This window comes from Schistocerca serialis, chromosome 2 (genome assembly GCF_023864345.2).
Source record: "Schistocerca serialis cubense isolate TAMUIC-IGC-003099 chromosome 2, iqSchSeri2.2, whole genome shotgun sequence".
Lineage (NCBI taxonomy): Eukaryota > Metazoa > Arthropoda > Insecta > Orthoptera > Acrididae > Schistocerca > Schistocerca serialis.
The window spans coordinates 965,917,451-965,941,957 of NC_064639.1; the positions used below are offsets into that span (position 1 = coordinate 965,917,451).

General features: G+C 43.9%; 1 protein-coding gene across 1 annotated transcript in view; it reads right to left on the reverse strand.

Annotated features, from left to right (window-relative positions):
- Positions 1 to 8,017, reverse strand: part of LOC126456552 (uncharacterized) — a 482,692-nt gene extending 474,675 nt beyond the window's left edge. Inside the window, exon 1 of the mRNA XM_050092299.1 lies at positions 7,832 to 8,017. Within this exon, the coding sequence (XP_049948256.1) occupies positions 7,832 to 8,017 (186 nt within the window). The remainder of the gene's footprint in view (positions 1 to 7,831) is intronic.
- Between the last annotated feature and the right edge of the window lie 16,490 nt (positions 8,018 to 24,507).

Here is a 24,507-nt window from a genome sequence, read left to right on the forward strand (position 1 = left end):
CACTTAACATATTTGCATCGTCTTTATATTGACGTCACGTTTAGCTTAGTTTCACGTGAAGCATTGCCACTGCTGCCTCGCTTTTAGGTTTGCTGTTCTGTGTTACTGAATTGAAATAATGGCTTCAAAGCAGTTCAGCTGTCGCTATTGTATAGCTACATTTACTGCTTCTTCAGGATGTGCACTGCATCCAGGAACAATTCCCAGCTGCCACGCGAACGTTCATCACTGTTAATGACACACGAAATATTTTGTGTCTGAGAGACGTGCAATGTGCGCCAACTTTTTGGAGGTGTGCCGATTTCAAAAATTTCTACTCAGCGAATACATAGACATATTGGAAAACTCTGCAAACGGCATCGATAAACGAAACTGGATGTTTTTACGAGCTATGAAATTCTAACTATGAAATTGCCAGCCGAAACTAAGACAGACCTGCACAGGTACAGTTTTGCGGGCAGTGTTTCGATCTAGTCCAGCGAGGAGAAAATAAATAAATGAATAAATACAAGCTCGGATTGTACAACAATGGGGAAGAAATCAAATGAGACCTGTCCGTGTGGACGGATCCTGGTGTTAGCCCTATGTTGTTCAAAAGAACAATCGAAAACGGTGATCTGAAACATCGCTCCTAAGGAACAAAAGTCCATTGAGTCAAAAACTTCGTCACCTGTACCTGTGTTCTCGATAAGAAAGCGAGTCGTCATTGTTTATTGAAGTATAAAATGAACGGCTCAAACTCAACAGCTGCCAAGTTCTTACCATTTGTACCACCATGAATAACATACAGCAAACGTTTATCAATGACGGCTATTTTCGAATAATGCCATATCTTCTACACGTGAGTTTCATAGCTACTTCGTACAAACATTCAGTAGTAAAATACTCCCAGGAAAGACGACAAAAGGTGATCTGTTTAATGTTACTTGGCACCACAGTCATGTGCCGTGAAAGATGCCCGACATTTAATTACAGTGATGTCAGGATAGTCGAGAATTACACGTCGGTAGTTCTTCCCCCTCTTTGTCATTTATTTTTCACATGCTCACTCAAATTTTGCTTAAATGAAAAAGACACCGGCAGAAGAAATGTGCATTAGTTCTCACAGTGGCTTAGTTCCGCTATCCAAGTTTACCGTTTACGTTAGACTACACCCGAAGTGAAGTATAATAATCAACAGTGATATCCGTACCTTGCACGTCACCAGTTGGTTAATCGCGGTACAACTTCCACTTTCCAGTCCAACCACGAAGTTCATGGCAAGAGCGATTGATTTCACGCTTGTCTCTTCGAAGGCGCTGGTGCCACAATTGCACTTCATCTTGCTCGTTTCCCGGTACTTGCACATGTTGCTGATTGGGGTGTTCTTAGTCCGCGTTATTACTTTTATCTCAGTTTGCTTTATCTTTTACTGGAACTATGTTCTCAACAACATTGTGTGATTAAATTTCTTCCAAAATCTCAGTTTCAAATCGAAAACAAAGCAATTTGTAAGCCGAACTATTGGTATCTGATCCCAGAACACTTATTTGTGTAATGAGCGTTTCGTCCAAAATACTGCAAAAATATATTAAGTCTTTTGAAGACAGTGCTAACATTCAACATCTATATAGACAAAGACGCTTTAGGTGGGCGTGTATCGTGGTAGCTACTACGTATATATTGAAAGAATCAGAGATATCAAGTAAAAGTCGTATTTACCACGAAAATCGATCTTCATAACTCTCGATGCGTTCTTGTGTCATTTCATCTTCAGATGCGGCTCACAGAGACACCGCACGCATTTCTACATCTGTCTGCCTAAATGATTAGATTTGTTACATTGATTTAAAACATATTAAAGTTACAGAAGAGCACCGATGCAGGCTACTCTTCAATTATGAGACACTGCACCGTTTTCGTTCTGCTTTGTTAGCGTTACACCCACATAGTCATACATATTTACTGTCCTATGACTCGGGACTGACATTTTTCCAGAAGGTGTCAATGATGTACATTCGGATGTCATTCGCACACGGAATAATAATAAAGCTATGCAGTAGTACAGAGTGACCAAAATGAAAATAGCACTGAAATCGCAAATCAAACACCATTCTTAAAGCAACAGTTATTCAGTGATGAGGATTATCTGTTTCACTCCGGCGCATGTTCAGTTAGTTTATATAGCCGAACAGACTGAACCATCCCTCATTTGAAGAAATAAAAACTGGAGTCCGGCTGTTCCGATACAATTTCGTTCAGAAACCACCTGCAGAGCTGAATGACAGAAGGTTGCTGGGGAAAATTTAAACAGTATAAAATATAAATATTTCAGGGATGGAAAAACAGATTATTTTGAAAATACTCATTTCATTTCATTATCTTCTTACATTTAGAACTAACAGATTTGCGACTCTGTCAAACATTTTTATAGGCTGTCGTTCGTTTTGTCTCCTGGTTCTCGATCTCGTTTATAATAATCTCTTTGCCGTTTAGTTATTTTCCGGTTCAAATGGCTCCGAGCACTATGGGACTTAACTTCTGAGTACATCAGTCCCCATAGAACTTAGAACTACTTAAACCTAACCAACCTAAGGACATCACACACATCCATGCCCGAGGCAGGATTCGAACCTGCGACCGTAGGGGTCGCGCGGTTCCAGACTGTAGCGCCTAGAACCGCTCGGTCACTCCGGCCTGCTTATTTTCCGCGACAGGCTCTTTTTGTCCGTCCTGTTTAAGTATTGTGCTAATTTGGAAATTCGCAGTAAGTGTACGTGCATCTTTATATTTAAAGATATTTCTAGTACGTGTTAAACAGTAAGAAGCCAATTTCATTCACGTTTTTACTTCAAATATACCATGAAGATGAACACCCAGTTTGCTTAATTGCATCGAGTATCAATACAAGAGCTTTTTGTGACAAGGACACTTTTATTTTTCAATAAATGAACAGTCATGGTCGTAATGATTTACATAATAATACGACGTAACATCAAACGGTCAATGTCATCATTAGACCCTATACATTCAAAGATATTACCAATGTAGCTCGCGTAGCACTCGTGTAATGAATGATTTTGACTCATCGAACCGCAGAGGCTATACATTATTACGCGACGTATCTAAAACGTGCCAAGATACTATGATACCGTATCATCTAAGCGAAAGACTCTGTAACTGAAGCTGTTACTTATACAGCAGCTTATCTCGCTGAAACGTCACGTTTTTAACAAATAAAAGCTGTTGGCCTCCAGCTGCATAAGTCCACAGATCTAGTGAACGGAAGGCTTCGGTATATTCTTTGAAGTGTGATGTCATGTCTTATGAACATGACGTCTGCTATGTTTTTTTTTGTGAGATTCAATTTTAGATGAGGTTCGAAAGTTTGTTTACCATGTGTGTGGTAGCTTAAATCTTTTGTTTTCTAAACCTACGTATGTCTAGTATGGCATCACGATCCGCTGAGTTGTATGATGGTTTAAATCGTGTTGTATATTAGACACCCAAAAGTCTCATGGAGATGGAAACTGTACTCAAGATCGCTATAATGCCGACACTGGCCTGCAGAACGAAGAAAGTACCACGAAGTCAGGGTTGGATCAGAAGGTGATAGTTTGGTTGTGTGTGTTTATATTCCAGCTAACTATTTTAGCATTATGATGACAAATCCTACATAACTATGAGGTAATCCTTGTGTGTATAAATAAGTAAATAAGATGAATAAATGCATTAAGTAGAAAATAATATGAATAAGTTCTTAAAGCAAACTAATGTGTTACGAAATTTATTTTTACGTCACGCGTTCTCCAGGGTATTTCAAAAATACGTTTTTGAACTGGTTCCTTGCACGAAAACAAGAAAAAGGTCCGTGGAAACATAGTTCCGAAAATTCTTCGTTTTCGAGTTATTAATGGAAGTTAGCGTCCAACGGTTTTCCAGGTACAACCCACCATCTTCATTTATCTATGCAACCGTTTGACTCATTGTATGTTAGACGGCGTTGTATTCGCCGGGAAAATTGTTTACATTCATCATTCGTCTGAAAACGTGTCGATTGTGTACGTGTACTGCAAGTAGGGAGATAACTGAAGGTACTGGTTCAAACATGGCAGGATATTCAAATTGTTAGCTGGTAGACATGATTTTTAGCACTAGAAGATGTGCCCCTGCTAAAATAAAGGAATATGTGACTTCTACATGATGGAGCTCCAACATAGTTCAGACTCAGTGTCAGAGATGAAGCGACTGTTCTCTACCATCACAGACGGATAGGTAGAATAGGACGAGTTCCATAGCCTCAACGTCTCTCTAACGTCAGTCCGTTGGATTATTACTCTGGGGGATCCTTACATAACTGATCTATGCAGAAGACCAACCCGGACGCAGAAACTCTTCGCTGTCATGTCAAGGAAACCTACAAAACCATTCGTAACTGTCAGGTAACATTTGAAAGGATGCGACAGTCCATGATTTGAAGAGGGCACGCGTGTTTATAGGCAAGAGGAAGACATTTGTAGCATTTAATGCAAACTTTCGTTTGTAACTCTAACGCATAGGATTTTCGTATACATGTTTATATGAACTTCTTTCCTTGTTTTGGTGTGAGGACGCTGTTCCCAAAGTTTGTGATTGCATTTTTGAAACATCTACGGTAATTGTTACGCTGTGGCTCCTCCCTTGCATTTTCCATAGTTTGCGTGCGATAGATGAATGTAATACGCATCTAGGTACCCGTCGGAGACTAGTCCAATATCTAATACAGGTTTACGGAATTTTCTTCTGAGTTTTGATTTTTGAAACGAGAAATGTGTTAGATGTGGCAAAGTACGTTAAATATGACGCGAACACGGATCCAAACTATTCTACAAATCAATCTGTAGCCACAGTCTTTCCTTAGCATTCACATTCGTTGGCTCCGCCACCTCAGCCCAACTATCATCTTCCAACCACATCTAGACATCGGACCACGCTGCGGATCGGTGTCACCACAACCATGTCCACATTAAGGGGGGTAGGACGTCAAACGGGCCGACTTGGAACAGGAGAGTCACCACAGGACATTTTAATTTCTACTGTCTATACTTTTACAAATAAATTCATAAAACTTTGTCACCATGACCAGGAAGGATTGAGGACTCACACTCATCGCAGTGGAAGTTCAAAAACGTAGCAAAATACCTTGTTTTACATGTGAAATTGTATCATTTTTTTCACTTATTACTGGCTGCATTTGTTGCTATAGGTACACTTTTCTTCCTAAGTAAGGGAGATTCTTGTATGAATTTTTCATAGCATACAAACAGTAGTTATAGGTGTATAAAACTCTAGAATTTTCCAAATCTGTTAAAAACTGTGGAAAAAATTGAGATAATTAACTATAAAACTTGAATTTTGGCTAAACATGAAGTTTAAAATGTAACAGTCATTTATTTTTTTCATAAATTAAATAACTTCTGTAGTTTCATACACCTGTAACTATGGTTTGTATGCTGTGCAAAAGTCATCGGAAATACGGAAGCGTCCGATACCGCCCGTCTGCTTTGACCCATGACGTCACAAATATGGCGGAAACGACCATAAACCACGATTCCAATATGGCGCATATAAAGTCCGTACGCACACATTATGAGGACGATAATACATCGAAAAACAAACACACACACTTTCCACAAAAATCCTAACGACACTAACGGGACAAACGCGGGAAATTGGGTGTTTTTGGGTGGGGGCAAACTAAATATAAACAAATTTAGACACCCTCCCACGCACAAAACCACACAAAATGACAAAAAACACCGACATCACAAAACTCCCCAAATACCATTAAACACAGTATCATCTGGAATCGGATACTTCCCTTTATCTATATAGCTCAACAGCAGCTTCCGATCCCATAAATTAGAATCAAACACTTCCCTTGGCTTATATAGCTCAAAAACATCTCCCGATACCAATACCAACATACACAGCCACACGTTGGGATCGAACACTTCCCTTGACCTGCGCAGTGTTAGTTTTATCCGTCATATCCATTCCTGAACAAAAACAACAGCCGATTAATTTTACTAAAATTACCGCCTGACCTACAGTGAACAACACTAAATTAACCTTCACACAAAATCGTTAACCCACTGAAACGAATTCCACTACAATCACAGCCGACACTCTAACAATTCTTGATAATGGGCAAAAGCAAACTGAACCCATTACACCACACAAACGAAAACCCTGAACATACCACAACACGACGACATCTACAAACACGCCACACTCACAAACCGCGCCGTCATGACGTCACACACAACACCCTTACGTCACGGGTCAAAGCCGACGCTTGGGATGGGACGCTTCTGTCGACCCAAGTCAGTCATCGAAGAATCTCTCTTAGTTAGGATGAAAAATGTACCTATAGCAACAAATGCAGCCAGTAGTAAGTGAAAAATGATGAAATTACACATGTAAAAAAAAAGTGTTTTGTTACGTTTTTGAGGGAATACTCTCTTTCAAATTCTGAAGGTGGCAGGGGTAAAATACAGAGAGCGAAAGGCTATTTACAATTTGTACAGAAAGCAGATGGCAGTTATAAGAGTCGAGGGGTATGAAAGGGAAGCAGCGGTTGGGAAGGGACTGAGACAGGGTTGTAGCCTATCCCCGATGAGCAAGCAATAAAGGAAACAAAAGAAAAGTTCGGAGTAGGTATTAAAATCCATGGAGAAGAAATAAAAATTTTGAGGTTCACCGATGACATTGTAATTCTATCAGAGACAGCAAAGGACTTGGAAGAGCAGTTAAACGGAATGGACAGTGTCTTGAAAGGAGGATATAAGATGAACATCAACAAATGCGAAATGAGGATAATGGAATGTAGTCGAATTAAGTCAGGTGATGGTGAGGGAATTAGATTAGGAAATGAGACACTTAAAGTAGTAAAGGAGTTTTGCTATTTGGGGAGCAAAATAACTGATAATGGTCGAAGTAGAGAGGATATAAAATGTAGACTGGCAATGGCAAGGAAAGCGTTTCTTAAGAAGAGAAATTTGTTAACATCGAGTATTGATTTAAGTGTCAGGAAGTCCTTTCTCAAAGTATTTGTATGGATTGTAGCCATGTATGGAAGCGGAACGTGGACGATAACTAGCTTAGACAAGAAGAGAATAGAAGCTTTTGAAATGTGGTGCTACAGAAGAATGCTGAAGGTTAGATGGGTTGATCACATAACTAATGAGGAGGTATTCAACAGAATTGGGTAGAAGCTTGTGGCACAACTTGACTAGAAGAAGGGATCGGTTGGAAGGACATGTTCTGAGACATCGGGGGATCACCAATTTAGTATTGGAGGGCAGCGTGGAGGGTAAAAGTCGTAGAGGGAGACCAAGAGATGAATACACTAAGCAGATTCAGAAGGATGTAGGTTGCAGTAGGTACTGGGAGATGAAGAAGCTTGCACAGGATAGAGTAGCATGGAGAGCTGCATCAAACCAGTCTCAGAACTGAAGACAACAACAACAACGTTTTTGAGCTTGCACTGCTACGAGTATGAATCCTGAATCCTTCCTGGTCATGCTGTTAAAGTTTTATCAATGTATTTGTAAAAGTATAGACAGTGGAAATTAAAATGTCCTGTGGTGCCTCTCCTGATCCAAGTCGGCCCGTTTGACGTCCTACCCCGCTTAAGGGAGATTGGAGGGGGTGGGGGGGGGGGGGGGGGGAGGTTATCACATTGTAGCCACAGTAGCCAGTATCTCGATCGAGAGAGTTGTTTCGACACAGACGTTGATCTGAAAAACCCAGAGGTGTTAGCTTGGGCTAGTTATTATCACGTCCAACGGGAGTGAAATTTGCGACTTACGATGCGCTGCGTCTTGTCGGGGGCGATGGCGGTGATCTCGAAGGAGCGCGGCGGCGGCGGGCCTCGGTCCTTGAGCCTGGCCGAGATGAGGCCGGGAACCCTGGTCACCAGCGACAGGCGGCGGGACAGGCGACGCCCCAGCCGCGACGCCGAGCGCCGCGGCGACCGATCCGTGGCGTCCGTCATGGCGACGGCGGCGGCGTTGGAGCTGGCCTCGCTTCACTGTGCACTTCACTTTCACCAGGCGCTGCGGTGCCACGCTGCCGCGATCACTGATTCACCAGCCTCCAACAGGTATCGACGAAAACAGAGGTATGACGGCCTTTCAGTAGTTACCGCCTCACTTTAGCCCAAATGGTATCACACCTTCTCTAGACTTCTCCAATGTGCCCACAAAATACCTGCAGATTTTGTTACCCTACCACAGTCCCTGACCTGAGAATGCCAATGTTTTGTCACCAAACGGTGTTCATCACTCCTTGAATGTGAACCAGAAACAATTTCGGAAAAAAATGATATCAACACACGCAGTAATCTCTTCTCTATCCCTTGAGCAACTGCAGCAGGCAATTGCGAACTGTACGCAGTGCCAGCATTATTTCTCCAATCAACACGTATCGCAACACTCCTCACAGTTTCAATCAACTAATTGCGAAAGTCACTGCCAGTCACTCGTTGCGCAGCAGGTTGAGCCAGAGCACACTCGAGAAGAAAGTTTCCACGTCCACAGCAGCGATGTACAGTTTCACTTTCATGGCAGTAAGAACCACTCTAAAGCTCTGCTGGCCTTAAATGCAGCACGCTGTACACCCGCTGCAGATCGAAACACTGATACAGCGAGTCGTCGCAAGAAGCACCACGACATCTACACATATAGTGAGATCGTACTCGGAAAAAGCAGTGACAAGCAAAACTCGCGTCTTTTATTTACACATGTCAGCCAACGGTGGTGCCTCAGAAGGCAACATACTGATAAAAATCCGGCGTCCTCGGCTGGGAGAGTCACACAGAGCTGGTGGCTCTGTCGATGATTGCGCGAACACGCGACTAACAGGTGTACCGCACGGAACGGACCGAGAACGAACATCCGCGAACGCGTCACATACGTCCCGAAGGACCCGTCGTGTGCCCGCCGAAGACACGTCGCAAGACCGCGGACCTGTCACTCGTCTGCAGACACGGAGCGTCGCCGGCCGGTGCAAACGTCGCGTCGCGCGCGGCGTGTAAACAAACACTGCGTGCTGGCGGCGGCTGGCCCAGGAGCTGCGCGGCTCGGCGCGACTGCGTCTGCGCAGTGACTGAGCGCCGCCGCGGCCGGCCGGCCCGCGCGCCGAGCGGCCGTGTGACGTCACAGCAGGTAACAGTACTGCCCGCGCAAGTAGCTCAGGTCAGTGTAAACACGCGCGGCGCGGGGGCGGGTCCACGCAGAGTCAGGAGAATGGTTTAACGTCGCGTTGGTGAGGTCATTAGAATGGACCATAAACTCTGTCTGGGGAAGAAAATCCTCCGTGCTCTTTCACGCACGAAGTAATGGCCGCTATCGACAGCGGATTTCAGACTGATTCCGTATTTCTGGATTTCCGGAAAGCTTTTGACACAGTTCCTCACAAGCGACTTCTAATCAAGCTGCGGGCCTATGGGGTATCGTCTCAGTTGTGCAACTGTATTCGTGATTTCCTGTCAGGAAGGTCGCAGTTCGCAGTAATAGACGGAAAATCATCGAGTAAAACTGAAGCGATATGTGTTCCTCAGGGAAGCGTCCTGGGACCTCTGCTGTTCCTGATCTATATAAATGACCTGGGTGACAATCTGAGCAGTTCTCTTAGGTTGTCCGCAGATGATGCTGTAATTTACCGTCTAGTAAGGTCAACCGAAGACCAGTATCAGTTGCAAAGCGATTTAGAAAAGATTGCTGTATGGTGTGGCAGGTGGCAGTTGACGCTAAATAACTAAACGTGTGAGGTGATCCACATGAGTTCCAAAAGAAATCCGTTGAAAGTCGATTACTCGATAAATAGTACAATTCCCAAGGCTGTCAATTTAACTAAGTACCTGGGTGTTAAAATTACGAACAACTTCAGTTGGAAAGACCACATAGATAATATTGTGGGGAAGGCGAGCCAAAGGTTGCGTTTCATTGGCAGGACACTTAGAAGATGCAACAAGTCCACTAAAGAGACAGCTTACACTACACTCGTTCGTCCTCTGTTAGAATATTGCTGCGCGGTGTGGGATCCTTACCTGGTGGGATTGACGGAGGACATCGAAAGGGTGCAAAAAAGGGCAGCTCGTTTTGTATTATCACGTAATAGGGGAGAGAGTGTGGCAGATATGATGCGCGAGTTGGGATGGAAGTCATTAAAGCAAAGACGTTTTTCGTCGCGGCGAGATCTATTTACGAAATTTCAGTCACCAACTTTCTCTTCCGAATGCGAAAATAGTTTGTTGAGCCCAACCTACATAGGTAGGAAAGATCATCAAAATAAAATAAGAGAAATCAGAGATCGAACAGAAAGGTTTAGCTGTTCGTTTTTCCCGCGCGCTGTTCAGGAGTGGAATGATAGAGAGATAGTATGATTGTGGTTCGATGAACCCTCTGCCAAGCACTTAAATGTGAATTGCAGAATAGTCATGTAGATGTAGAAAGAAATCGTCCAGGCATTTACGGAAATCACAGAAAATCTAAATTCGATATGTGGATGGGGCTTTGAAACGCCGTCCACGTTAATGGTGGCTGAGATCCGTAGGCGTGAAAGTACTTGGAAGGTTACAGCAACTAGTCACTTTTTATTGAGTTTTATTCATACGGAGATACGTTTCGGGGCTTTTTGAGAGTGTAAAAGGACACCAAATAGAGTACGGCATTATGGTGATTCTAACGACGAAGTCGATTGTTCGTCTGCGGACAACGACAACAGAGGAGATGGATTAGCTGACGAAGTTGGCGCTCAATATGAACCTTTTTAGTTGGTGTAATACATTTATATATTCATGAATGTAACATTGTGCAAAATAATTCGCTTAGCTACCACGTGTTGTATATTTATGATTAATTAATTATTAGGTGTTCTTTCGTTCCAAAGCTTGATACTTCTATCTTCGTCACCGTGCATGACACGTAATTACTTTTTTTCCTGTGGAGTTTGCGGAGACAAACTGCCCTGGTTAACTGAATGTACCGATACCGGAGATCGGCCTCCTCACTTTTCGCAATTGTATGTACAGCGCACACAATTTCAGATCCATTGCTGCAGCGCAGCATCTTCTAATGACGTACTAACACGTTTGTTTATATCGAAAATTATTCCTAAATTCAAGTTACAATTTTCTTTCTTATACACTGCTAAGCAACTGAACTTGCTTGTGCTTATAGACTTATTATTGCGAAACTTGAAACTTGATAGATGCCTCCATATCAATAAAAAAAAAGGTTACATTCACAATGCATACAGTATAGTGACCAACGCAAGGTTATTTTACAGGTATTTTCTCAATGCTATAAATTTACTTTATTAGTAATTATCCTATTATAGTTCAGTAAGTACATAACCATTCATGTGAATTGCTATAAAACCGCCATATGCGACTAATAAGAAGAGGTTCTGGCAGAATTGTAGTAGTGAGGACGGGTCGTGAATCGTGCTTGGGTAGCTCAGTTGGCAGCCGGCACGGTAGCTCAGCGTGTTCGGTCAGAGGGTTAGTTGCCCTCTGTAACAAAAAAACTGAGTTAGTCGATCAACAACGAACTTAACCGGATGTCTTACGATGTCCGCCCCGAGCAGATGAAACGAACACAAGAGAACAAAATGAGATTAAAAAAAAAAAATTGGTAGAGCACTTGCCAGTGAAAGGCAAAATTCCCGAGTTCGAGTCTCAGTCCGACACACAGTTTTAATCTGTCAGGGAGTATCATATGCGACTCATATGCAGTGTTTATTAAGCAATTTTTTAAAGCATTACATCCCACTGCACAGTACTTTAAAAGCATGTCTGCTATTTCCCGTAACAACGAGTAATTCTCAGGGTTAACAGTGGGGCTCTACAGTGCAGACACATCACTGGATTTGTTTCTTTTTTTTTTTTTTTGCGTACATCCACATTTGTCGACACAGCTTAAAGGTGTTTGGTATAAACGTAAATAGTTTACAAACAAGTCAAACACACTCCTCATTCGAAGCCTAGTACCGCCTGAAATACTCAGTTCTAACCGTCCGTTCCGCGATGCCTAGAACCAGGTAGGTGGTTCCTTGTTTATCCGTCCCTTTTTCTTATTTATTATTTAGTTTAGACTTGATAATTGGGAAGTAACAGCTGAAAAAATCTTACCCGGATCGTGGCAAGGTGTCAACAATGAATTGTCCGGTACATGATCCCGATCGTTGAGAGAGTAAAAGGACACCAAACGAAGTACGTCAAGGCACAAAAATTTCGAAATACTATATTACGATGGTTCTGACGACGAAATTATCAACGATTGTTCGTTCTGCAGACAATGACAATAGAGGAGTTGGATTAGCTGACGAATATACAGAGGCGACAACACAGCTGGACAAAATAATGGATTATTTGGAAAGCACGACAGAAACTGTACGATCAAACTAATGCTGACGAAATGCCTGCGTGATCGTACTGCATATACACCACCCGTTTTTCAATGTCTAGTCTAAATTTACGTGGAAATGACGAATAAAGTGTGCTCAAATGAAAGAAAAGTAGTCAGATGCGAGCAGGGCTCACGCACAGAGGTTACCGAACGAACTTAATTATGAATACAGACAGTTTATTCATTCCGGGAATCGAGGGTATTTACGATTTCTGCTCGTTATCTACGTTGATGCTGGCAATATATCGGTACAAGGGATCCCGAGGTTTTCTATAATGTTTTAAGTTTGAACTCGGATTGCAGATGACAAAAGGAACATTATTCCCTGTGATATAATTACACATTAACAATTTCGGATTTTTCCGTTTGCTTGTAGTGTGAAACTTTGCTTCTTGCAAAATTTCATGATTCTAGGTCGACGGGAAGTAACCTATAGGCTTTGATGAGTGAGTATTCGCGTATCAAAATACGTGCCATAAATGACCGAAGTTTATAATTTTTACACCTCCAAGGGTCATACACCTTAACATGTGAAAAATGTGAACTCGATACGCCCACTCCTTCCTGAGAATAAAGGTTCTTAACAGTAAAACGGAGAGACAGACAACAAAGCGATCCTGTAAGAGTTACGGAACCCTAATAAAACAGAGAGAGAGAGAGAGAGAGAGAGAGAGAGAGAGAGAGAGAGAGAGAAGGAGAGAGTAATTTCCACCGAAATACTGTTAGATTTAAGCTCATTCATTGCGAATATTTTCTATAACTTGAATGTCAAACCAATTACAGCTACAAACAACAACAATTAGAAAAACTCTTTAAGTTTGATCATTAACGGTTGTAAATTGACCAGCGCCTCTTCCCCCCACTCCCGTCCAACGATATTTTTCATATCTTACACGAAATACAGGGTGTACATAAAGTCCGAGAACACTTTCAATTGTTTATTGCACGAGAACCAAAAATTATACAGATATCATACATATGTCATTTTGAAGAGAATGTATACCACCACAGCGTAGTTTCTTAATTTGTCGATAGTCAGCGCTAGTCGCAAACATGGCGAGTTCAGGTGCGGAGCGAGCTTTCTGTGTTTAGCAGTTCGACAAAAGCAATTGTGCTACAGCTGTTCTTACTCCGTGTGACTTTTTTCTATATGGAAACATTAAAGATCTGTTATATGTACCGCCTCTACCACGTGATGTAGCAGAGCTTCGGGAGAGAATACGGGAAGCAACTGACACAGTCGACGATGCCATGCTGGGACGGGTATGGTAAGAATTCGATATGTATGACATCTGTACAGTGTTTAGTTCTTGTGCAATAAATAATTGAAACTGTTCCCGGACTTTATGTACACCATGTATATGTACACAATATGCACCAAAATACACTCCTGGAAATTGAAATAAGAACACCGTGAATTCATTGTCCCAGGAAGGGGAAACTTTATTGACACATTCCTGGGGTCAGATACATCACATTATCACACTGACAGAACCACAGGCACATAGACACAGGCAACAGAGCATGCACAAAGTCGGCGCTAGTACAGTGTATATCCACCTTTCGCAGCAATGCAGGCTGCTATTCTCCCATGGAGACGATCGTAGAGATGCTGGATGTAGTCCTGTGGAACGGCTTGCCATGCCATTTCCACCTGGCGCCTCAGTTGGACCAGCGTTCGTGCTGGACGTGCAGACCGCGTGAGACGACGCTTCATCCAGTCCCAAACATGCTCCGGAGATCTTGCTGGCTAGGGTAGTTGACTTACACCTTCTAGAGGACGTTGGGTGGCACGGGATACATGCGGACGTGCACTGTCCTGTTGGAACAGCAAGTTCCCTTGCCGGTCTAGGAATGGTAGAACGATGGGTTCGATGACGGTTTGGATGTACCGTGCACTATTCCGTGTCCCCTCGACGATCACCAGTGGTGTACGGCCAGTGTAGGAGATCGCTCCCCACACCATGATGCCGGGTGTTGGCCCTGTGTGCCTCGGTCGTATGCAGTCCTGATTGTGGCGCTCACCTGCACGGCGCCAAACACGCATACGACCATTATTGGCACCAAGGCAGAAGCGACTCTCATCGCTGAAGACGACACGTCTCCATTCGTCCCTCCATTCACGCCTGTCGCGACACCACTGGAGGCGGGCTGCACGATGTTGGGGCGTGAGCGGAAGACGGCCTAACGGTGTGCGGGACCGTAGCCCAGCTTCATGGAGACGGTTGCGAATGGTCCTCGCCGATACCCCAGGAGCAACAGTGTCCCTAATTTGCTGGGAAGTGGCGGTGCGGTCCCCTACGGCACTGCGTAGGATCCTACGGTCTTGGCGTGCATCCGTGCGTCGCTGCGGTCCGGTCCCAGGTCGACGGGCACGTGCACCTTCCGCCGACCACTGGCGACAACATCGATGTACTGTGGAGACCTCACGCCCCACGTGTTGAGCAATTCGGCGGTACGTCCACCCGGCCTCCCGCATGCCCACTATACGCCCTCGCTCAAAGTCCGTCAACTGCACATACGGTTCACGTCCACGCTGTCGCGGCATGCTACCAGTGTTAAAGACTGCGATGGAGCTCCGTATGCCACGGCAAACTGGCTGACACTGACGGCGGCGATGCACAAATGCTGCGCAGCTAGCGCCATTCGACGGCCAACACCGCGGTTCCTGGTGTGTCCGCTGTGCCGTGCGTGTGATCATTGCTTGTACAGCCCTCTCGCAGTGTCCGGAGCAAGTATGGTGGGTCTGACACACCGGTGTCAATGTGTTCTTTTTTCCATTTCCAGGAGTGTACATTGGAGATTTTTATGCTGTGTAGTACTAAGTCTCTGTTAAAACTTGCGGATTAAATTATTCTTTTGAAAAAAGTAACGAATCTGGGGAGAATGTTGAGAAACTCGTGGGTTACTCTACAAAAAAACAGAGAAGGATCAGCACATCCTATATTTCTGAGGGGTAGGGGGGAGGGGGGGGGGGGAGACGAGAACTATCACATCGAGTTTCGATTGACCGTCAAACACCTTTATCGTAATCAATGATATGCAGATCTGAACACGTTACTAAAGGGCTGAATTAGTACGTATTTTAACTGACATAGAGCCAATCTTTATACATTATTTTTAAAACTTAAGACTGTACAATAACTGCGTGCTTTTTTAGGATGCAAGTTTGTGTGCGCTATTTATAGGTGAACGAGAAGGTGATCTTCGAGTACTTTAATCTCAGCCAGCGTAGCTGTCAGCGGTGGATGACACACTGCTTGTCTAAAATATCGTGTAAAACCAGCTTTCAAGCGTCAACAGTGTAGTTTATTCAATAATTTTAACGAACATTCATTCTATGCTATCTGTAATTATTTTCTGTTTTAAACATTTAAGTACGTTCACACGAATTTTTAACAGACGTTGATGATCTCGCTCTTGCGCATGCTAATATTATCCATACAATAAAGCAATACCAATTGACTTTTTAATAGGCTTTTAAAATAAAGCAATTACAATACCACCTTGCTTCGCAGAAAATGGCCATAACGGCGAGCTAGAATATTGGTTTACAAAACTCACCTTCCGCTGGCAATGCCGAGGTTTCCTTGTTCCCGAAACAGTTCCCAATTGTTATTTGGCTTCTGCGGCGGCCGGGCGTTGTGGCCGAGTGGTTCTAGGCGCTTCAGTCCTGAAGCGCGCTGCTGCTACGGTCACAGGTTCGAATCCTAGTTAGGTTTAAGTAGTCTAGGGGACAGATGACCTCAGATGTTAAGTCCCATAGTGCTCAGAGTCATTTGAACCATTTGAGCTTCCGCGGCGGAAACGACGGTTCAATCATTTCTCCGTCCTCTGTTAGTGTTTGGCATTCAAAAAGCCACTGAGAACTGCTCTCGGATGTGAGTTTACGAGTCAAATAGTGAAGTGCACACCTTGAAGATGCAGCGACAGAGGGACGTGCTACGACATTGTGCACAGACCCAATACATAACACTTACACGTAGCTATGCTGAGCCGATCCAGATGACATTCAAATCGATCTCTCGCCCAATGGCGCCGCTGCTGAGTCTACCGAGCCGTGCTGCAAGATTGTTTACAAACTCGGCCTGGCGACGCTTCTCCAAACACTTCCTGCCGCAAACTGCAGACATTCGGACGCGAAGCCCGACGTGTTACTGCTCGCAGCACGTAGTGAACAAGCCACTGGCTGCCTCGCGCTTGTCGCAACACGGGCGCCTGCTGCTCTGCTGGCAGTAATCCACACAGCTCGGTGCTCATCCCACTTTGCCTTAACACAAGAGTCTCTCTGTACAATAGAATTTAATACAAATGGCTCTGAGCACTATGGGACTTAACAGCTATGGTCATCAGTCCCCTAGAACTTAGAACTACTTATACCTAACTAACCTAAGGACAGCACACAACACCCAGCCATCACGAGGCAGAGAAAATCCCTGACCCCGCCGGGAATCGAACCCGGGAACCCAGGCGTGGGAAGCGAGAACGCTACCGCACGACCACGAGATGCGGGCAATAGAATTTAATAACTCTAACAACAATATGCAATATGGAATTACCAAGGTTGTCAAGATAAAATCCATAGAGCGAAAGGCTATCTCATTCCTAGAGCACCTTTAATTATCTTTCACTACCTGATCACGAAGTCGACCCAGAAGCCTGCGTATCAGCCCAGTTGTAACCCAACACTCCCTTTCCACACCAGGGCTCCTCTTTCTATATTTCTCTACTTTCCTTTCGAGAAACTTTGTTCTCGGTCTTCGTCGCCAACAATCCCATTCCACATTCCTTACACAGTACTTTCTCTTCAATGACACCTGTCATATACTGCAAAGTGCAGTGCTCCGTTTTTTGCAAAGACTATTTTCATTTTTCTGTACTTTCACAAACAACAATATTTTACATTTATGTAGTATTCTGTCGATACTTCAGACATAGGCCTTAATTTGAGGAACAAGTTTCTGAGAAGGTAAGTTTCGGACACAACATTGTATCGTACTGAAACATGGACTGTGGGAAAACCGGTACGGAAGAGAATTGAAGCATTTGAGATGTAGTGCTGCAGACAAATGTCGAAAATTAGGTGGACTGATAAGGCAAGGAATGAGGAGGTTCTGCGCAGAATCGGAGAGGAAAGGAATATGTGCAGAACACTGACAAGGAAAGGGACAAGATGATAGGACATATGTTAAGACATCAGGGAATGACTTCCGCGGTACTAGAGGGAGCTGTAGAGGGCAAAAACTGTAGTGGAAGACAGAGATTGGAATACATCCATCAAATAATTGAGGATATAGGCTATAGGTGGTATTCTGAGATGAAGAGGCTGTCACAGGCGAGGAATTCGTGGCGGGCCGCATCAAACAAGTCAGAAACCTGACGGCCCAAAAAATAATAAAAATTAAAAATAATCTTCGCGGAAAACACTGAAATCCACAGTATCGATGTATTGTGGATCGTATCGATGTATTGTGGATCGGCTTTCGTCTTTTTAAGCTATATTCAGTCAACTGAAGACTAAACAGATAGTATACACAATATCAACGACAGTTTATAGCTGTATAAAGATTGTTTTTCCAATATGAGCTTAATTTACAGCTATATGGCAATATGGAAAATACAAGCATATTTTACACACATAGATAAAAGTTTTGCATCCCCTCGGTTCTGAGAGTTCCGGAACCTGTACAGAAAACTGGGATAGAGATCAACATAAACATCACTACCGCCCTTTTTATTGGACATGAAAACCACCCATTGCATGTTGTACCACCATACAGCAAGATCTTCAGAGATGCTGAACACACCAGTACCTCTAATACCCAGTAGCAAGTCCTCCTGCATTGATGCATGCCTGTATTCGTTGTGGCATATTATCCACAAGTACATCAGGGCACTGTTGGTCCAGATTGTCCCACCCCTCATCGGCGATTCGGTGTAGATCCCTCAGAGTGGTTGTTGGGTCACGTCGTCCATAAAAAACCCTTTCCCATCTATCCCAGGCATGTTCGATAGGATTCATGTCTGGAGAATATGCTGGCCACTCTAGTCGAGCCGTTTCGTTATCCTGAAGGAAGTCATTCAAAAGATGTGCACGATTGGGGGCGCGAATTGTCGTCCATGAAGACGAATGCCTCGCCTTTATGCTGCCGATATGGTTGCACTATTGTTCGGAGGATGGCATTCAAGTATCATACAACCGTTACGGAGGCTTCCATGAACACCAGCGGCGTACGTCAGCCCCACATAATGCCACTCCAAAACAACAGAGAACTTTCACCACTCGCTGGACAGTGTGTCTAAGGCGTTCAGCCTGACCGGGTTGCCTCCAAACACGTTTCCGACGATTGTCTGGTTCAAGGCATATGCGACACTCATCGGTAAAGAGAACGTGATATCAATCCCGAGCTGTCCATTCGGCATGTTGTTGGGCCCATCTGTACCACGCTGCATGGTGTCGTGGTTGCAAAGATGGACCTCGCCATGGACGTCGGGAGTAAAGTTGCGCATAATGCAGACTACTGCGCTCAGTGTGAGTCGTAAGACGACGTCCTGTGGCTCTACGAGAAGCATTACTTAACATGGTTGCGTTGCTGTCAGGGTTCCTCCGAGTCATAATCCGTAGGCAGCGGTCATCCACTGCAGTAGTAGCCCTTGGGCTGCCTGAGCGATGCATTTCATCGACAGTTCCTGTCTCTCTGTGTCTCCTCCACTTCCGAACAACATCGCTTTGTTCACTCCGAGAAGCCTGGACGCTTCCCTTGTTGAGGGCCCTTCCTGGCACAGAGTAACAATGGGGACGTGATCGAACCTCGGTACTGACCGTCTAGGCATGATTGAACTACACACAACACTAGCCGTGTACCTCCTTCCTGATGGAATGACTGGAACTGATCGGCTGTGGGACCCCCTCTGTCCAACAGGCGCTGCTCATTGATTGCTGTTTACATATTTGGGCGACTTTAGTGACATCTCTGAACAGTCAAAGGGACTGTGTCTGTGATAGAACATCCACAGTCAACCTCTGTCTTCAGGAGGTCTGGGAACCGGGGTGATGCAAAGCTTTTTTGATGTGTGTGTATGTGGGTAGGACTCAACAGGTACTTGCCAGCAAACTTAAGTTCAAGAAATATATACCAGCTTTCTATAACAGGAATACTAATGTACTATTTTGTTCAACAGTAAAGACAAAATTCCATCTCTACAACAGAGTGGAAATTGTAGGATTTCTTTCAGTTTGTGTGGAAAATTACATGTAGGTCAATTAGGAGGGGTTGTAACCACTAGACTGACTGCACATGAAAGCATTTGGAGACTGAAAAAAATGATCCCACGTTTGCTGACATGTTCTCAATGAATTTCATTCTTATGATATTAAATGTGGTGAATAAAGCGGAAAATAAATATTACTTTAAACTCTAGCTTTCAATAAACACTAGCCATACAATACTGACTTCATCAAATACAGGTCTATTACTTACCTTAGCTGAAGCAGAGACAGCAGCCAATTAATGTTTTTCCTCAATGTAAGATAATACGTTTGTTGTAAATAGTATAATTGTTTCCAACCCACATTCGATTGAATCCTACGTCCCCTCTTCTCCTCCCCCCCCCCCCTCCCCTTGTTGTTTGTCAATCACTTTCATCATACTGTACTCATTTTTGTACTGTTCTGTCCTGTACATTCCTATACTCGCTATCTTTGAGTATAGCGTAAACTAAGGGTCATTTCTCCATAGCTTTTTCGTGTACTTCATTACGTTCGTGTTAACCATATCCATATGAAGTCTGTAGGAAGTGTCGCTGATGTCGTGTGTGCTATCTGTTTGATCTAAAGTTGTCTGAAGACGACCTAAAAAGCCGAAAGCAGATTCGCAACGAACTGTGAAATATATATTGCTGAGGAACATCAATATTGTGTATTTCAGTTGTTAACAATATTTTGCTTAATATCTTCAGTGTACAACAGTCTATTTTACTAGCTTCAGCAAGCATGTACACATTTTTTTTTAGCTTTTTGTGGTACTATGCTTGCATATTTTGCAAATGCTCTCGCCAGGAGAGCTGCCAGTCCACCCTAGCCTTTACGGCCGAGGTAATGAAATAGCAAGAAAGGGAGAAAAGCCTCTACAATTTGTAGAGAAATGGCACTAAAATCATAAGATATTGAAGTCTTCTTGCACGAACACTGTATTTGCCACGATCGCAAAAGATTATTTCCCTAATTGCCACGGAATGTTCTTTACCAGTATCAATACTCTGAGGTACGCCAGATAAGAACACACCTTGTGTCATTTTATTTATGACTGTGGATATTTTTCTTCTTGGTCACCTATTTTGTATGTGGGATAGCGACGTACACAGATACAGATGGTTGTAGTATCACTTACAGAAGGTAAGTGAATTGGCAGTGCATTGGCAGAGCAATCGCTTCTAATCAGGTGTCTCATGTGGAAAGGTGTCCGACGTGATTTTGCAGCATGACGAAATTAAAAGACTTTGAACGCGGAATGGTAGTTGGAGCTAGATGCATCGGGCATTCCACTTCGGAAATCGTTAGGGATTTCAGTATTCCTGGAGCCACAGTGTCAAGAACGTGCCGACAGTACCAGATTTCAGGCATAACCTCTCACCAGCGACAACGCAGTGGCCTTCACATAACGACCGAGAGCAACGGCATTTGCGTAGAGTTTTCAGTGCTGACAGACAAGCAACGCTGAGTGAAATAACCGCGGAAAACAAAGCGGCACTTGCGACGAACGTATCCGTTAGAAAAGTGCGCTGACATTTGGTTTAATGGGCCGTGGCAGCAGAGGAGCGACGCGACTGCTTTTGCTAACAGCACGGCATCGCCTGCAGTGCCTCTCCTGGGCTCGTGACCCAATCGATTGGACCCTAGACGAGTGGAAAACCGTGACCTGGTCAGATGAGTCCCAGTTTCAGTTGGTAAGAGCTGATGGTACGGTTCGAACGTGGCGCAGACCCCACGATGCCATGGACCCAAGTTGTCAATAAGGCGCTGTGCAAGTGTGTGGTGGGTCCATAATTGTATGGGCTGTGTTTACATGGAATGGACTAGGCCCTCTGGTCCAACTGAACCGATCATTGGCTGGAAATGGTTATGATCGGCTACTTGGGGGCCATTTGCTGCCTGCCTTCATGGACTTTATGTTTTCAAAGAACGATGGAATTTTTACGGATGACAATGCGCCATGTTGCCAGACCAGAGTTGTTCGCGATTGGTTTGAAGAACGTTCTGGACAAATTGAGAGAATGATTTGGCCGCTGAGATTGCCCGACATGAATCCCACGGAACGTTAATGGAACATAATCTAGAGGTCAGTTCGTGTACAAAATCCTGTACCGGTAACAGTTTCGTAATTATGGACGGCTATAGAGGCAGCATGGCCAATTACTTCGGCAGGGGACTAGTTTAGTCCACGCCACGTCGGGTTCCTGCACTACGTGGGTAAAAGGAGGTCCGACACGATATTGGGAAGTATTCAATGACTTTTGTCATCGCAGTGTGTAAAGATCGTTGTAGACGCTACTGCTTGTACTAACGTGGTATGTATTTCACTTACATGTCTCTCCATTGTCTTATCTCGTACTGAAACAGAATAGTCACCTGTAGCTTACATCTCATACATTTTCAGATTCGAAAACGGCAATTCAAATTTACGGAAACTAGTCATCACTCCACAAACAACTGCGATCTTGGCAAATAGCGTTCGTACAAGAAGACTTCAACATTTACAATTACATATCGCTTTCTGCAAGACTGACTATGTCAGGTAATCGACAATTATACGAATCGAGGGCATTTGACAGGAGGCGGAGTTGTAGCTTATCACCCTTCTCGCCCCCCCCCCCCCCCCCTCTATGTTACCCAATCTGTACAGTGAGAAAGCAGTAAAGTTTATCAAGGAGAAATGTGGAATTAAAGATAAGGGAGATGATATTAAAAAGAAAATGTTTAGTTTTGCCAACGACATTGTAATTCTATTAGAGACTTAGGTTGAACGAAATGGATAGTAATTGTCAGTATTCCCCGACAGCCGAGTAACTTAAGATGTTATTTTATTTTGAAGGCTACCAGTTTTAGCATTTCATTATGCCGTCTCCAGGCTCATATGGATCTCTCCAAATAAACGAAAATGTCATGTAGAGCCATAAATCTGTGGATGTCGTGAATTCAATTGTTACACTAGTCCTTCATTCGAAGGCTTGGTTGCGACTCCAATCAAGTCTTCGAATGAAGCACTAGTGTAACGATTGAATTCACGACGTCCACAGATTTATGGCTCCATATGACAATTTCCTTTATTTAGAGAGATTAATATCGAGCCTGAATATGGCATAGTGAAATGCTGAAACTGGTAGCCTTCAAAATAAAATGAAATAACATGATAAGTTAATCGGCTATTGATGAATTTCATTGACATTGACAGTTACTTAACCAGCCCATGTCCCTTAGAACTTAGAACTACTTAAAAGTAACTAACCTAAGGACAGCACACATATCCATGCCCGAGGCAGGATTCGAACCTGCGACCGTAGCGGTCGCGCGGTTCCAGACTGAAGCGCCTAGAACCGCTCGGCCACACCGGCCGGCAGAAAAGAAGAGAATAAACTCTTTTAAAATGTGGTACTACTGAAGAATGCTGATGATTGGATGATTATATCGGATAATAATGGAAAGGTACTTAATTGAACTGGGAAGAAAATAAATTTATAGCACAATTTGTCTAAAAGAAGGAATGGGTTGACATACACGTCCTAATTGGTTGGTTGGTTGATTTGGGGTGGAGGGGACCAAACAGCGAGGTCATTGTTCCCATCGGATTAGAGAAAGACGGGGAAGGAAATCGGCCGTGCCCTGTCAAACTAACCATCCTGGCATTTGGCTGAAGCGATTATAGGGAAACCACGGAAAACCTAAATCAAGATGGCTGGATGCCCCCCCCCCCCCCACACACACACACATAGAGGGGGGGGGGGGGGGAAGAGAGGGATAAACAAAATAAACACACTTATAGAGGGAGAGAGAGGGGGGCGGGAGGAAGAGACAGATAAACAAAATACTCTTCAACAAACGCACAATTTTAGAATGAAAAGAAACGAATCGAATTAACGAATGAGATCTTGAAGAAGTATTTTAGAGGATTAGGCCTACTGTTAACACAAACAGCGGCTTTAGAAGGTATCTAATATGCCGTTCACAGTTTGTTTGGTTGATCTGACAAACAGCGAAGTCATTGGTACCAGCAGATTAGGAAAGGACGGGAAAGGAAGTCGGCCGCGCCGTTTCAAAGGAACCATCCCGGAATTTGCCTGCAGCGGTTTAGAGAAATCACGGAAAACCTATGTCAGGATGGCCGAACGTGGGTTTGAACCGACCTCTCCCCAATGCGGGTCCGACGCCGTTAATTAGTAACCTACATCTGTGCAGAACAATGAGCGAAAAAAATGTTATCGAATTCTTTCACAAGGTTATGCTGACTAACCGACTCTATATTTGCAGTGGTTTGGAGATTCTGATTCTTTTAAGTGTGCCCAGGTACAAAAACTCATAGGATTTTCAGTCACTGAACTGTAGACTGCTGCAAGCAACTGGAGACGCAAAGTGCAACGTTAGGGACCAGTCATATTCAGTTCACCACGCATAATGTACCCACACCATTTAAACATTCTGTCATCAATAATAACTTGAACGAAACATTTTGGCCGTGCGGTTCTAGGCGCTTCAGTTTGGAACCGCGTGACCGCTACGGTCGCAGGTTCGAGTCCTGCCTCGGGCATGGATGTGTGTGATGTCCTTAGGTTAGTTACGTTTAAGTAGTTCTAAGTTCTAGGGGACTTATGACCTCAGATGTTGAGTCCCGTAGTGCTGAGAGCCATTTGAACCATTTGAACGAAACATTTCTAGACAATACGTGACATTTTCTCATTGGCATCACTTGAGGAAAACGTTTCCAAAGTACAACAAATCTTTTGAATACTTGAGATGCCCTGAGCAGTTGTGAGCATGTGTTCCTACCACGCTGTGCATCAAAGTTCGATTGTCGGTATT